This window comes from Hemicordylus capensis, chromosome 1, assembly GCF_027244095.1.
Source record: "Hemicordylus capensis ecotype Gifberg chromosome 1, rHemCap1.1.pri, whole genome shotgun sequence".
NCBI lineage: Eukaryota > Metazoa > Chordata > Lepidosauria > Squamata > Cordylidae > Hemicordylus > Hemicordylus capensis.
Window position 1 is genome coordinate 105,700,933 of NC_069657.1, and position 15,550 is coordinate 105,716,482.

Here is a 15,550-nt window from a genome sequence, read left to right on the forward strand (position 1 = left end):
GGTGCCATAGTGCCAAATATCCAGACCATAACTGTAGTGTCACACAGGAGAGGATGGATGATTGCCAATAATCTCCCCTTCCCGCTGAAGCCCACTGTACCCTGAGCTGTGCAACCCTCAGGGATATATTTTTAGGAAACACAGAAGGATTCAGAGGGAAGTGGAGGTTGTCAAAAATCACCCTTTCCCTCACACTCAACAGCACAGCCCTAGCATGCATGTTCGGTACTCTTTCACTAACACAGTGCTAGTCTGGAAGTCAGACATTTTCAAAATTGTAGCACAGTCATGAGGTGCTTCACACAATTAGTGTGAAGTGCCAGGAGGGTTAGAGAGGGGAGTGCAGGCTTAGCTTGCTCTCCAAGCACATGAAGAGAGCGCTCACCCTGGGCAGCCAGATTGGCCACCCACATGACTACTGGCTCCATCACGGAGCCGATAAGGGCGGCAGGGATCGGGGGTTGCCTGGACCCCAGAAGTCCCAGCATGCCCTGCACAAGTGTGTGGGGCATGCTGGGAGACCCCCACAGCTGGGAGGCTTGATGGAGCCTCCCAGTCAGGGGTCTCCTCATGAGTCGCCATGGTGAGGAGATGCACTACAGTGTCTCACAACCCAAAAACCCATGTTAGCGGAGCTCTCACTCCGCCAACCTGGGTTAAGGGGAGGGGTTTTTAGACAGGCTAGCCACCAGAGAACCATTGGGTTGCCCACGAGCCCAGTGGTTTTCATGACTGCGTGAAAGTGGGCTGAGCTTCATTAGCCCACTTTTGCATGGTCGTGTGTATAGTGAGTTGTGGGCAGTGGAAATTTTCCTTTCCCGACTCCCTGACCAGTCTAAAACAGTCCTCAGCTGCTTCCTCAGATACCTAGCTCACGAGGGATTCTTATCAACTGAGACATCCGTCTGAGAGCTCTGAGAAGCTGCTTGGCAGTTAAAAACCTTTAACTTTCCAAAACCCGGGGCGGGGGGGGGGGGGAGAATATATTCTGGTAAACCCAGAAGTTCCAGTAGTTAGTGTTGCCACTAAGCACTCTGGACTTTCAGAGAAATGGACCATTGGATTGAGTGCTGTAGCACAAGGTGCTTCTTTAACTGGGTACTGGGCAAATACAAAAAAATGTGCTCCCCCTTTGTTAATAGGGAAGAATAGAACCAATTGTTCTCCCAGGCATCTGCCTGCACGTGAAGTTAATTGTTAATTTGGCCAAGCTGTCTCTGAGACCTGTTTGCACCAGTGGGCTTGTTCCCTCTCCGTGCTCCTGCTGGGTTAATAATCCAAACCTTAGAGGCTTGGAAAAGTAAAGAACAGAGTGGGAAAAAGACTTTTTATTAAAATTACTATAAACTAGTTCCATCTGAGGCTTTGAGCTTTGTAGACAAACTTAAAAATGGTTTAACTTGGTTACAGGAATGCTCCAATATGCCTTTCTGGCTCTAAGGAGGCACACTTTAAAATCCTGGTTACTCAGTTGCAAAGAACAGATATTTAGGACAATGCAAAGCACACGCACAAAAGCAAAATAAATTCCTGACACACAGTCTGACTAAACAAACTGTTCCCTATGCTGAAATTCCCAAACCCCAAAGCCCTAGCTCCTTGTCCTTGAACTCATTCAAATCAAACCCCTGCAGTTCTGTCTTCCAAGAATCTGCAGTCCTCCTGTTGCAGCAAACTCAATTGCTGCATGTCTCTCTTCCATCATATTTCCAGCCTTGATTTCCTCCTTTTTGTTCCCAGAATTCCCAGCAACAACTCTCTAGGTCCCACCTGGTATACTGATTGGTTGAGCCCTGGAGTTCACCAGCCTGTCAGTCAAGACAAGGGTTCACTTCCTGTTAACTCTTTAGAGGGTGGGGGAGTGGTCACTTGTCAAATGCATGTTTGTTCAGAATTAAGTCCCAGTTTATTAAGTGAGGTTTACTCTCTAGTAAGGATTTCAGCCTAAACAGTAATCTGTAAATAATGCGCAGTAAAACATTGGGGTACACATTTGACTTCATTTAAGTCACTGGGTACATTTCCCTTGGAACTGGAAGTGAAGGTTAGGCCTCAACTAACAATTACGCATTGTTACATGGGCTGCAGAGTAAGGCTGATGTCAAACTGTTAAATAGAGGGGTGCAGAACCAGTTCAAATCAAACCCAGCTCAATTTGAAAAAAACATGGTTCAAACATGGTTAGAATTCAAATCGAACTGGCCTTAAAAAAAAAAGGTGGCAGGTCTGAGTTCAAACCAAAACCAGGCCTAGCCTGTTACAGACCAGTACAATCCAGTTTGATGGATGGCAAGAGGGGTGGAGAGAGGGGGTGGTGGGAGGGCCCCTTATTAGTGCCAATGCCAGTGCCAGCAGCTCCTCTAAACCCCAATGATCCCCTCCCCCATCATCATGACCCATGTGGTGGTAGCACAGTTCCGGATGCACAGAGGCCATTTGTGTGACCCCAGCTTCCAGCCTCAGAGTACCAGTTGCAGGGGAGTAACAGCAGGAGAGAGGGCATGCCCTCAACTCCTGCCCATAGGCTCCCAGTGGCATCTGGTGGGCCACTGTGTGAAACATGATGCTGGACTAGATGGGCTCTGGGCCTGATCCAACAGGGCTGTTCTTATGTTCTTATGACCTCTGTGCATAGCGGAGCACTGGGGTTTAGGGGAGCCACCAGCATCACTACTGGTAAGGGTCCCTCTTGCTGCCGCCCTCCCCCAACCACCCTTAGAAACCTTTTAAAGGCAGGATTCCCTGTTGTTGTAAAGGGGAATCTTCATCAGGTTCCCCTTTACAAGCATCGCCCCTCGAATCGTGTCAAACAGGGTCAACCCAGTTCAACTCAGTTTGATTGAATGGACTGGACTGCCAGCTTGTTTGACTGAACCAATTCATGGACAGGCAGTTCGGTTCAAATTCAAACCAAACTGTCAAAAATTTGCGCACCCCTATAGTTAATTCTTCTATGATGTTATCTGGGAGTTTTCCCAATATTGGGCCATCTTGCTACTTGCAAAGTACCCCTTTTTAAACCTCTTCAGTTCAGAAATTGTTGTCTCTGTCCTCAGAGAACAATAGCCTACATTTTAAATGTTAGGACAATTTAGAAGAACAATGGTACTTCTGTTTCTTCCCACTCCACCTCCTTCTAGCTCTGCAGCCATCCTGTATTCCTCCTAGCTGCATGTCTCTTTCTCCATCTCTTTTCTTCCCATCATCCCCCAATTCTGTCTTTGAGCCTCAGAGCTGAATAAAAAGTCTCCAGTGGCCACACTGGAGACATGATGATTTAGCGGAACATTAGTCATGGTTAATCTGAGAGGCAGAATACTGTACATAGCAGGAGATTTCATGCCCATTATGTTAAATGGAAGAGGTTAAGAGTTCTTTCAGGGTCAGCGTTCCCAGGCAACAATGGTCAAATAGTTCCAAGTCAGCTTGAGCTGCTCAGGCTGGTATTTAATGAACTTACACTAACAGTGGCAAAACACAGAAACATAGGTAGCCTGCCTGATCTGATAGATCAGATCTGTAAATGCCAATGATGCAGTTACTCTGATAGTGGTAAGCTTGAGATCTCTTTGAATGATGCTCTGTCTGGAGGAAAGATGAGAATTAGGATACAAATGAAATAAATTTGAGCCATAGCAGTTGTTGCCTATCATGTAGAGATGTTCTGACTTGCATCACTTTCCATTAAAGCTTCTTACTGTAATAGTAGTAAGTAAATAGCTAGTTACTATTTTAGTTAATTACTATAGTTGCCATTCGTGGCTCCCCATCTGAGAAATGGTTTGTAGGATGCCAGACAGGGAGGGGTATCCTTATCACTTTCTCCCCAAATCTCTTTGTTCAGATCTGCTGTTCAGAGATATAAGGGTTGCCAACTCTGACTGAAGTTATTCCTAGAGAGCTCCCCCCACAATAATTTTTCCATATTTTCCACAACATCAAGCCATTAAAATTTCCAGCATTGCTTTCAATATTTATCTGGAATTTGGTGCAGATTCTTGGTTCTATAGGAATTCATAGGAATGGCCAGTTCTATAGGGCTGGTAATCCTAAAAGGATCTAGTGAGTCATAAACAAAGGCTGGTGTTGGGTTCTTCAGCACTGATTACTAGTTTAGCTACAGTATTGGGATGGATCTATTCCCAGCAAGAGTGCAACAGGTAAGTTTTCTCACCTCTGCAACGTTGGCAGGGGCGTATCTAGGGTGAGGCAGGCAGGGCACGTGCCCCAGGTGCCACTTGAAGGGGGCACCATTTTTTAAAATTAAAAAATAAAAATGGCTGCTAAAAACAAAATGGCCACCGTGCATGCTCAAATGGCCTTTATGAGGCCCTAGGCCATGCCAGGCCTCACAGAGGTCATTTGAGCATGCGGGGTGGCCATTTTGTTTTCAGTGGCCATTTTAAAAAATATATATTTTTTAAAAATGGCCACCACACATGCTCAAATGGTCCCTGTGAGGCCCTAGAGGCTAGCCCAGAGAGGAGGAACCTTTGCAGACCCCGCCCCGTAGCCTTTAGGAAGCCCCCCAAAGGGGTTACAGGTAAGAAAAAATTAATATGAGTCACTGTACACATATTTAGTTTGGCACTATGTACAACAGAGAATCAGGGCTTGTGAATACTGAGCTGAAGCTTATGAGCTAGGATTATATTCATTTGATCTTACTTTACTTCTTGTAATAAGCGAGTTAAATGTGATGTTTTAATAATAATATGGCTATTAATGGTGAGTTCGTCTTTGAATCAGTGTGAAATCCTGAGTATTAAGGCCCACTGGGAGTTTCTTGCTCTCTTCCTCTCATTTTAAATGTCTTTCTGAAATACGAGAATATATTCCAAGCAGTGACACAGTTTACTCTGTGTATCCTTTAATTATTTTCAGAGTATCTGGGAAAAGTCAAATTCTCAATTTATTTTTAAAACTTATGTAATAGTGTTGCTACAATGCATAGTAGAGAATTAGACAGGCACTTCTGTTTAGTTTTCCAAGTATACCTCCACATAATATTTGAGTATTTCATGAGCCCCAGCATACTGAAATTTGTGGTTTTCCAGCATTTTTTAGTCTGGCTACATCCACTGCTAAATAGTTTTTGCAATATTAAAAAGTTAACAAGCTTGACTTGTATTTTTGAGCTGATATTATGGTAAAGTTATCTGAAAGATGGGTGTCAGATGTTTGGACAGGGGGCGCAATTTCAGTGCTTGCCCTAGGTGCTATTTTCCCTAGATACGCCTCTGAACATTGGGACCAGTAAACACAATCTTGTATGAATCACTGGCATGGTACTAAAGCTCATAGGATCAGTCCATCAGCCAAAGCATTTGCTAACTTTACAATAAGATTTGTACTAATCTAACCTGTTTTTGAACCTTCAGGAATATGTGCGTCCTCCAATGCCTAAATACCTTAAACCAAAAAAAAGTGTCAGGCAAAATTCAAACAGTACAAAGAGAATATGAAGTTATTTTATGACATACCTCTGTGTATTGTATTTCATAAGTAGCTTTATATATTCTCAATGAACATTTCAGAGAAATCTGTGTGACATTTTCTACTCAGGCCTTAATGTGTTCATTTTAGAATAACCAAATATATATATATAATTGGAACAGAAAAGCAATCTGTTCCAGTTCCTGCATCCAGCTATCTATCAGCCAAGGTTTGTGTGCAAATTATCAGCTGATATAATGGCACTACTCTTCCCATTATCAAGAAATCAATATGGAACTGAAAGGGGAGAAGACCCATCATCTCTGAGTTTTTTGTAACCTGTACTTTTAGTGCATGTTAAATGTTTAATTTAAAGTAGCTCAATTTATAGCTAAGCTATCAATATTTAATATGGATTTCAAAGTTAACAATTTTTTAAAATATCTCCTTACCTTTAAAATTGTGCTTCCGCCATTAATTTTCTATAGGTGGTCTTTTAGAAAATAGTTAAGGCCCATTTCTTACATGTGTTTCCTTTTCATCTATTATATATGAAATTGTTCTCAGATGATTTTTGCTATTCTTTCAGGAAAAAATGTTATTACACTGACTGGAGGAGCAAAACCATGGGCAGGTTGGTGGGTGATGCATAGCTTTTAATTTTGCCAGATAGTCACCCTGCTTAAGAAAATCCATTCTAGCAGTTGTAAATTTATCACAGAGAGCCTCAGGCAACTTGATTTAATGAATGGAAGCAGTAGAACTTTATTGTTTTCAGTAATGGAGTTTTAACATTAGAGGCTGCATAGTGAGACTCCCTATAATGATACCAAGGGTAGCTATCAAGGTTTCCCCCAGTTCTGTTATGTAAGATTTTTTAAGCTGGAAATGCCAGAGATTGAATCTGAGATCTTCTATATGCAAAGCATACGCTTGCCCACTGTGCTGTATTAGTGCTGGCACTTCAGTTCAGCTAGGTTGTGGGTCTGTTCCAAGACGTCAAACTTGTGACATGTGAAAACATAAACATGGATATCTTGCAGTCAGGTGTGGAAAGATCTGGAACAATAATTCACGACAGCAGTGGAATTGTCATCTTTTTGTTGAGGAGCATATGATTTCACATTTCAGGTAATAATGCCAGAGGGCTAATGTTTTGTCAATGTGTTGATGTGTTCGTAAAAAGAAAAAAGAAACCTTAAGAATTCCATGACAATATACATTGAGAAATATCTAATATAATAACAAATTATGTTTTAATCACTAAACAAGAACCTTCAGTGCCAAACTCTATGTGATGTCGATCCATGATCAGATCTCCCAAAGTTAATCATTGTTAGGAAAGCGGGGAGTGGGTTGAGCCATTTCCCCTGTGCTGTTTCCCCAATCTAAATTGCTAACAGCAAGGCTAACATCTACAGGAAGGTAGTTTAAATCCAGAAAATGGCACAGGAGAGAGGCTTAATCCCACCCTCACATGCAGTGCTACTAATCCAATCCACAGCCCACTGAAGTACCTTTACTTCTAAGTAAAAATAAAAACCACAGTTCTCCCATGTCGTATGTAGGCTGGCCTATTTATTCTGCTATTCAAACCCAGTGGTGGGTTTTGATTCATGCTGGAAATTAGTGAAGTTCTACTGCATTTCCATTGTACTCCATTGGGCAAATTCTCTTATATAACAAATTTGTATGTTAAACCCAACATCCTCTGTAATAGTATTACTACATTACAAAATCTAACTGGAACCACCAGCAGCAAACTAAATGATTTGAAATAAAATGCAGAAACCTCTTAATCTGCATCTTCTTTCCAGTTTTCTTACTGAATTTCATATTAATGTTGTGTGTCTGCTACTTTTGTTGGTCAGATATCCAAATTTAGCAATGGTTTAGATTTTATAGCTGACTTCCAGAAAGTCTAGGAATGTAAATCTTGATAACATTCAGGATATATTTGGTATGTTGATTTACATACATTTTAGTCTCCAAAGAGTGATGAAAATTTTTTTTAAAATAACATCCACATTTGGATATTAAACAGCTTCAGACAAAATAATTGATTATATAAATTTACAACTGCTTATCTCCATTCCCCAGTCATGCACGTGCTTGCTTTGTGTCCAATACATTAAAAAATATATACATGGTTTGCTTTGTAAGATTTTTAAAGTGTTTGATAGGGGTTTTTTTACCTAACATCCAGACCTATAGCCTGATTTTGTTTTTATTGATAACATTTCCTCAACTGGATTATTATTTAGCTTGTTTGTTTCTTATGGGACTCTGCTGGTGAATTTTGAGGATAATGAAATCTTGACTTGTAAGTGCATTTGAGGCTTCTCTTTACTAAAGAAGCTCTCTTACACCATGATGTGTGGTATTAGGCAAGACTCCCAAGGAAGATCACAGTCAGGTGGACTTCTCCTTGTCCTTTACCAGTTCCATAGCATAGCCATGGGGAGACCTCATTCCCCTCCTCAGGGATATTTCTTCCCCCACTTTTTCAGCTTTCATTTTAGGTATCTTGCCATTTTACTTGTGGGGATAAAAAGAAAAGCACTGGTCAGCATTTTACCTAATTGGGTTCCCACTGCTTTTGACTTCCACTGTTCTGGCCATAGATGACCGAGAGATGGGCACGACTGAATGGATAGAGAGAGTGAGTTCTGGCCAATCAGTACAAAAGCCCTTGTTTTAAAATGTGTATAAACTTAAATTTTGTTTTAGGAATGTTTAAAAACTTTGCACATATTGGGCTACCTAATAAGTATAATTAGGTGCTGCCAATTCAATATTTAAATTTTTCTCAGGCTTTTTGTCTCTAGATATATCCTACCTTAAGGCAGCCCTGCTGATTTATGTGAACTCCTGCTGGGTATGTGGGCTGTCTGACCATGTGGCAAACCTGTTGTCACAATGTTCTAATTCAAACTGAGTTCAGAAATAGAAATAACTCTTTCCTACTTCCCCACCAAATTGTTCTGTGAGCACTATAAACCAAGCAATTTATCCTTGGTTCATCATAAGGCCATTTCATGTGGCTAATAGTGGAAAACATAGTTAACTGTTTACTAAGCAAAAATTAATCATTGAGCTCCTTTCACATGACGGAAAAGTGCTGTCCATGATAGCTGACCTTGGAACCAATTTGACACAGCTATTGTATCACATGGGAGCTTCACTGGTTGCCACTGCTTCCAAACCAAATTCAAGGTCTCTTCACAGGTCCTGCTCTCTTTTCCACCATGATCTCAAATACACGGGGCACCAAACAGTCACAGGTCTTTTGGGCTGTTGTGCTGCCTCTTTTCTGCACCCTCCCTGGGGAGATCCATCAGGCTGTGTACCATGTCACATTTAAAAGGAACCTCAAATCCTCTTCAATAGGTCTTTGGCCCTTTAACTCTTTTGCTGGGCCCCTTATGTACATGGTTTTCGTCACACCTACTTTTAGAAACATTGGCTGATGTACTGATTTTTAATTTTATTTTTTAGTTGCTATTCTTATTTTTTATTTTTGTAAATTGCCTTGTAAAGTATCACACTTGAGAAGCATTAGATATATGCATTAAATAAATACAAATAAAGGATTGCCTGGCAAACATGGAGAGTATGAGTGAACTGGACTCTGTTGACTTTTTAATGGCTGTGTCATCTTGTTCTACAGCAGGGATGCTCAACTTAGGCCCTCCTGCAGATGTTGGCCTACAGTTCCCATAATCCCTAGCTATTGGCCTCTGTGGCTGGGGATTATGTGAGATGTCATCCAAAAACAGCTGGGGGGTGGCTAAGTCGAGCAGGCCTGTCCTACAGCCTGATCCTTTCCATTTATTGTTAGTCTTGGATTTAGCAAGTATTTACAGCCCTGCTCTGTTACATGAAATTGTATTTCATGTGTGTATTTCTGATGGCCTGTTCACACATACACATACCTCATTTGAGTCTCCATCAATTAACAGTTCAACACATGATTACTTGCAGCTGAATGTGTGACTCTACTGCGAGCACAGTGTTTTGCAGCGATTTGATTATATGAAAGTTGTTTCTGTGATATTTGATGGCTCATTCATACATGCAAGTTGTTACTGGATGTTGTGCATGTGAACCAGCAGCCTTGGGACTGTGGACATAATCCAGACATAATCCCTGCAGAGGGCAATTAGATTCTTCTGACATTTAGGAGTTGGTAGTGGATCATACATGCTTGCAGTCTTTATTCTTACTTCAAGCAACTGTTTATATTGCAGAGAAACAAATCTCATAACTGCTTCTTTTAAATGGCAATAACTGAGAGCCATCTCTTGCCTTACATTTTAAAAGTAAAGATGTACTCTGACAGATTATGCCCATATTTGCAATTCTGTTCAGATGTGTTACGAGAATGACAACTGAATCCTGCAACAAGGTCTTCAGAGAGAAGACCTCTGAACGTTGGGTCTGGAACCCAGTATGTAGGCCAAAGCCCTTCCAAGTTACACTGGATGTTCCCAAGGTAATTTTGAGTACCAGAAAGAGCAGGTATGTAGTCTGGGAGTAATTCTGGACCCAGACTTCTCCCTGGACTCTCAGGTTGAGGCAGTGGCCAGAAGAACTTTCTGTTAGCTTTGGCTGATATGCCACTGCAGCTACATCCATTTCTGGAGATAAACAACCTTAAAACAGTGTTGCATATGCTAGAAACATCCAGACTTGACTTCTGCAGTTCACTCTGTGTTGGGCTGCTTTTGTACATAGTCCAGAAAATGCAGTTGGTACAGCATGCAGCAGCTAGGTTGGTCTTTGGGGTTACACAAAGAGATCATATTATACCCATTTATACAAAAAGAAATCATTTTATACTCATTATTGGCTGCCAATATGTTTCTAGGTAAAATAAAGCCCTGAACAGGGAGGTCTGGTTGCAGTTGCCACCAGCTCAATGGGTGGTGACTCAAAACCGGACCCTTTCTAGGGTTGCCCTGGAATGTTGGAAACTGTTTCATAATGAAATTAGAGTCTCCCCTTCTCTGGATGTTTTAAAGAAGGACCTGAAAAAAATACCTGTTTGTCATGCTTTTAGTTTATAGTTTTAAAGTTTAAAGTTTTAGAATTTTTATCTGTATTTTAAACTGTTTAAATTGTGTTAATATTTTAAATGTTATGTTTTTCGATATGCAAGCCCAGGGACTTGCATATGGTGGTATAAAAACTTGCTAAATAAATAAATAAGAAGAGTGTGTGCTGTTTCCCCATATTTTCTGACAAGGCCACATTTGCAATAATTGCAGCCATAACTTTAAAATTCAAATGCACAAATGGCTTAAGGGCAGCTGTTTTGTCAATAACTTCTTTATACCTGATAAGATAAATTGTTCCCATGTGACCAATAGAAACAAAGATTTCTATAACTGAAATGGAAATATTTTTCATCCATTTGCATTCTGCAGTCATTTCCCCATGTTGTGTCCATTTGTATTCGTGTTTGCATGTAATTTTTAAAGTATTAACTTCATTATTACAGGAAGAACTATATTTATTTATACAAATAGTATTATTACTGTATTTCATTTAAAATAGCTTTACTTTACAGGATTGGACGATGGGGAGGAAGTATCAAAATGGGAAGATAAAAATGCATTATAAGTCAAAGCATAATTGTGGAAACTTGGGTGGGAATGGGTGCTTGTGATGACATTATTTATTTATTTATTCAAGGGTTTATTGATTTATTTTAATACTTTAATTTTCAGTCAAAGTGAACTTCCCTTGTTTACTGAACAAAGCTCTTGTCATAAGTTAAACTCCATGTGCAAAACTAAATGGTACCTGAAAATATGGGCCGTGACCTAAGCCCTATTCATATGCTATGCTATGTTCAATGCATTTACAATCTGTGTACTGTATGCACACATAGATCTGTTCAAACATAGAGACTTTTTACACATTTTGTTCAGCATGTGTTCAGTAGTCTGTCTGTACCCTACGATCTGGTTCGTGATCCGTTGATACCATTAGAGTGGGTTCTGCGCCTGCACGGAAGTCTCTCGGTATCGAGTTCCACAGCTCCTGTTAATGCCTGCATCCCGCCCCACGTGACCACGTGGCTATTTAAGGCGGGAGGAATGCAGGCACCCTTAGTTCCTTTTCGACCGCCGGAGGGATCACTTGTGATTTCTGCGGTTCCTTATCTTAGTTCCTTCAAAAGAATTTAATATTACATCTACTGGCTTGACTACGGACTACCTTTTGGACTATTCTACGGACTTTACCCCTTAATCTGTTTGGCTGGCTTGACCCGGACTGTTTACGGACCTTCTAGTGTGTGCGTTACCAACACGACGACAGAAAGGATGGATACAACGGCTACTGATCGCGGAGTGGCTACAGGAGTGAGTACAATGCAAACCCCTAAGGGCAGTAAGACTTTTAAGCGCTGCACGAAGTGTAATGCTAAACTGCCCTCCCAAGATGGCCATAATCTATGCCTACTCTGTTTGGGCGAGGCCCATCTCACTTCTACCTGTAAGGTTTGCCAATCGTTCTCTAAGCAAACCAGAAGGAATAGAGAACTACGCTTACGAGCAGTGTTGTACGATGATGCGTTGTCCGTTCCATCGACATCCGTGAAGTCTCTGCACGGCTTGAGGGCCCTGGGTTCGGCCCAGTCTAAAACCTCACCGTCTGCCCACAAAACCCCAAAGTCCTCGAAGAGGCCGGGTGACAAAATGGCGTCCACGGAAAAACGCGTGAAAAAGTTGCCGTCCTCTGACTCGACGCCATCACCGGGCTCAGCTCAGGAGTTGGAGACTCCTTCGATATCGAGAAAATCGGCATCGAAGCAACACACTTCCACGAAACCAAAACAGACTTCAACTTCGACTTCGACGCAAGGAGTATCGGCTTCCTCGATCCCGACCGCTCCTGCTTCGTCGATACCGACCGCTCCTACTTCGTCAATATCGACGCCAGTGCCAACCGAAGCTTCGAGATCGATAGAAACAACAGCATTGACCTCGGCACCAAGAAACATCGCGTTGTCGACACCGAGCGCGCCATCGATGTCGAGGGAAAAAGAACAGACATCTTCACAACTACCGATCATCCTGGCGGCTAGAGACTTAGCCCCGGCTTTGTCTCCGATCCGTTCCCCACCGACATCGAGGGAAAGTAATCAGCACTCTGCTTTGAATACTCCTGCTAACATGACCACAGTTACACCGAGATTCCGGGTCCCGTTAACCTTCTCCGTAGGAGAGGACGAAGATTCCGAAGGGGAACCTGCGCCGCTGGATCCACTCTTAAAGATACTGGACTCCATGTCGGCCACACCGTTGACCTTCCAAGGTTTTCCTCAGTCAGATGATGGCTTAACGGCCCCTGTAACACCAGTCCCTGGACTATTGACATCCTCATGGCTTGCTACGACCACTCCTTGGCATACTTGCGGATTTTCACATACTGCTTCGCCGTCGGCAGAAACTGCTCTTCCGGGTGCAGTCTCGCCTGGGTTTGCCTATGATTACGAGGAGGATACAGCTTGGAGGTCCGAACCCGCACATGACCGAGGGTTACATCGGCCACTGTTAGCTGCTGCTCAAGACCCGGGCCGCCCCTTAGCCGCGGGGGACACCCCCACTGGACCACAGAAAAAGTTTCGTACTACTTCAACTCAAACACCATACATGATTATTGTGCATAGGGGCTCTCAGACCAAAGCACAACAGACCACTGATTGCGCTTTTCAGACTAACGTCGTTTCCACACCTCCTTCTCCTCACCCTACATCCCCGGGGGGCCCACCGGAAACACCGACTCATTCTGACGGGGGATCCCGGGACAGTCATCATGGCTCCTCCGATTTCAAATCGGACACTGAAACTCTGGATCCTGACCCTTCCCCAGATGTGGCCACACCAGCGCACGTTTCGCCGACCGAAGAACTCAAAGCTTATCACGCGCATGTGAAACAAATGGCTTCAGCATTGGGTCTGGATCTCTCGTCTCAGCTAAAGACAATAGATGACCCAGTATATAATTTCATGCGTCAATCTCAATCCTCTCAGCCAGTCGCCCTGCCACTTCTGCCCATAATATCCAATGCAGCGCAGTGCGCCTGGCAAGTTCCTCACACATCTACGCCTACGTCAAAACATCTGGAGGGACTTTACCGCATTCAAGAACAAGATAACATGTATTTGTTCAAACACCCTGTCCCTGACTCTCTAGTGATTGATTGTGCTTCCACATCAAAAACCGGTAGGCGGCATACCACCCCGGGAGACAGGGAAGGGAGAAAATTGGATGTGCTGGGCAGGAAGTTATATTCTACATCCTGCCTCACTGTTAAAGTGGCAAATTATTCCGCCTGTATGGCCAAATACGCTTATTGTATCTGGGAAGATCTGGAGCAAAAATGGGATACCATGTCCCCAGAGGAACTGAAACTAAAATTTCACAAGACATTACAAAAGGCAGCAGACTTAACCTGCCAACAGCTGAGTACAGCTAAACATCTAGCTGAGTCAGAATCAAGGTCTCCTACTACAGCTATTACATTGAGACGTCATGCATGGCTTCGCTCAACCTCCCTTCAACAAGATATGAAGGACAAGATTGAGGGATTACCTTTCGACGGAAAAGTGGGTCGAGATTCACCTTCTACGCTTCCCGTCATGACTTTCGCCCAAAAGAGGCTACGATCCGAGAACTCCTTCTCTATATGACATCCTTAAAGAGGGCAAAACTCTCTAATGTATCTATCAAATTTCACCTCGCAGCCTTGTCATCCAGGCATCCAGGATGGGATGGAAAAATGGTATTCTCCCATCCCTCCTGCAAAAGTTTCTTGAGGGGACTAACCAACTTATACCCCCCTGTGCGGAAACCACTAGAGCAATGGAGCATCTCCCTGGTTCTCTCCGCTCTTACTGAGCCCCCCTTTGAACCAATGCATTCTTCCTCAATGAAATTGGTGTCCTTAAAGACGGCTTTCCTAGTGGCAATTACCACAGCACGAAGAGTGAGTGAACTTACAGCTCTCTGGATGGATATCCCCTACGCTCGATTTTACCAGGACAAGGTACTCCTACGGCCCGACATCTCCATTCTACCGAAGATTGTGTCAGACTTCCACATCAACCAGGATGTGGTGCTGCCCACTTTCTTCAAGTCTCCAACCACACCACTGGAAAAAGCTCTGCACACTTTGGACGTTTGCAGAGCACTGCTTTACTACCTATCCAGGACTAAGGTTTTCCGGCTGTCCAAGAGGCTCTTCATCTCCTATAAGGGAGTGCACAAGGGACACGTGTTGTCTAGGCAACGTCTATCACACTGGTTGGTAGAAATGATCCACCTCGCCTACTCGCTACAGAACGTGCAACCTCCTAAGACCATCAAGGCACATTCCATAAGGGCATTTGGCGCTTCGGCTGCTAACCTAGCTGGCATCTCCTTTCAGGACATTTGCAAGGCTGCCACCTGGTCCTCAGAACAACCCTTTATAAAACATTATGCCATCGACTTGAGGTCTGCTGCGGAGGCGAATTTTGGGAGGTCTGTCCTTAAAAGAGTGTTGCAGTGACACTACTGCTCCCGCCTCCTTACGGAGCTAATTAGTCACCCACTCTAATGGTATCAACGGATCACGAACCAGATAGACAGGTTGCTCACCTGTAACTGATGATCTGGTAGTGATCTGTTGATATCCATTAGACCTGCCCGAACCTCCCCTCCGCAGTAGTGCCTGCCTATAATAGTAAAACTTACTGCTTAATTGACTGCTTCGCGGTCTCCAAGGAACTGAGGGTGCCTGTGTTCCTCCCGCCTTAAATAGCCACGTGGTCACGTGGGGCGGGACGCAGGCGCTGGAGCTGTGGAACTCGATACCGAGAGACTTCCACGCAGGCGCAGAACCCACTCTAATGGATATCAACGGATCACTACCAGATCATCAGTTACAGGTGAGCAACCTGTCTTTTGAGCGGGTATGTGCCCAGGTTCATGTTTATATTATGCAGTCATCTTTACTAGCCATCTTCAGATGTTATAAAATCAAGAATGCTGCTATATGTGAGCACAGCATCCCTGAGAGTGAGTGTGCTCTGAATCCCTGCCCCACTATGACACACTC

The 15,550-nt window shown here is 43.2% G+C and overlaps 1 protein-coding gene across 6 annotated transcripts in view; it reads left to right on the plus strand.

The window, feature by feature from the left end:
• ANO3 (anoctamin 3) overlaps positions 1–15,550 on the plus strand; it is a 291,826-nt gene that overhangs the window by 169,984 nt on the left and 106,292 nt on the right. For 5 of the 6 annotated variants that reach the window (XM_053283690.1, XM_053283692.1, XM_053283693.1 and 2 more), the window contains one exon: positions 6,026–6,070. The exons of the other annotated variant lie outside the window; for it this stretch is intronic. In XM_053283690.1, the coding sequence (XP_053139665.1) occupies positions 6,026–6,070 (45 nt within the window). The remainder of the gene's footprint in view (positions 1–6,025; positions 6,071–15,550) is intronic. 6 annotated transcript variants of the gene reach the window in all.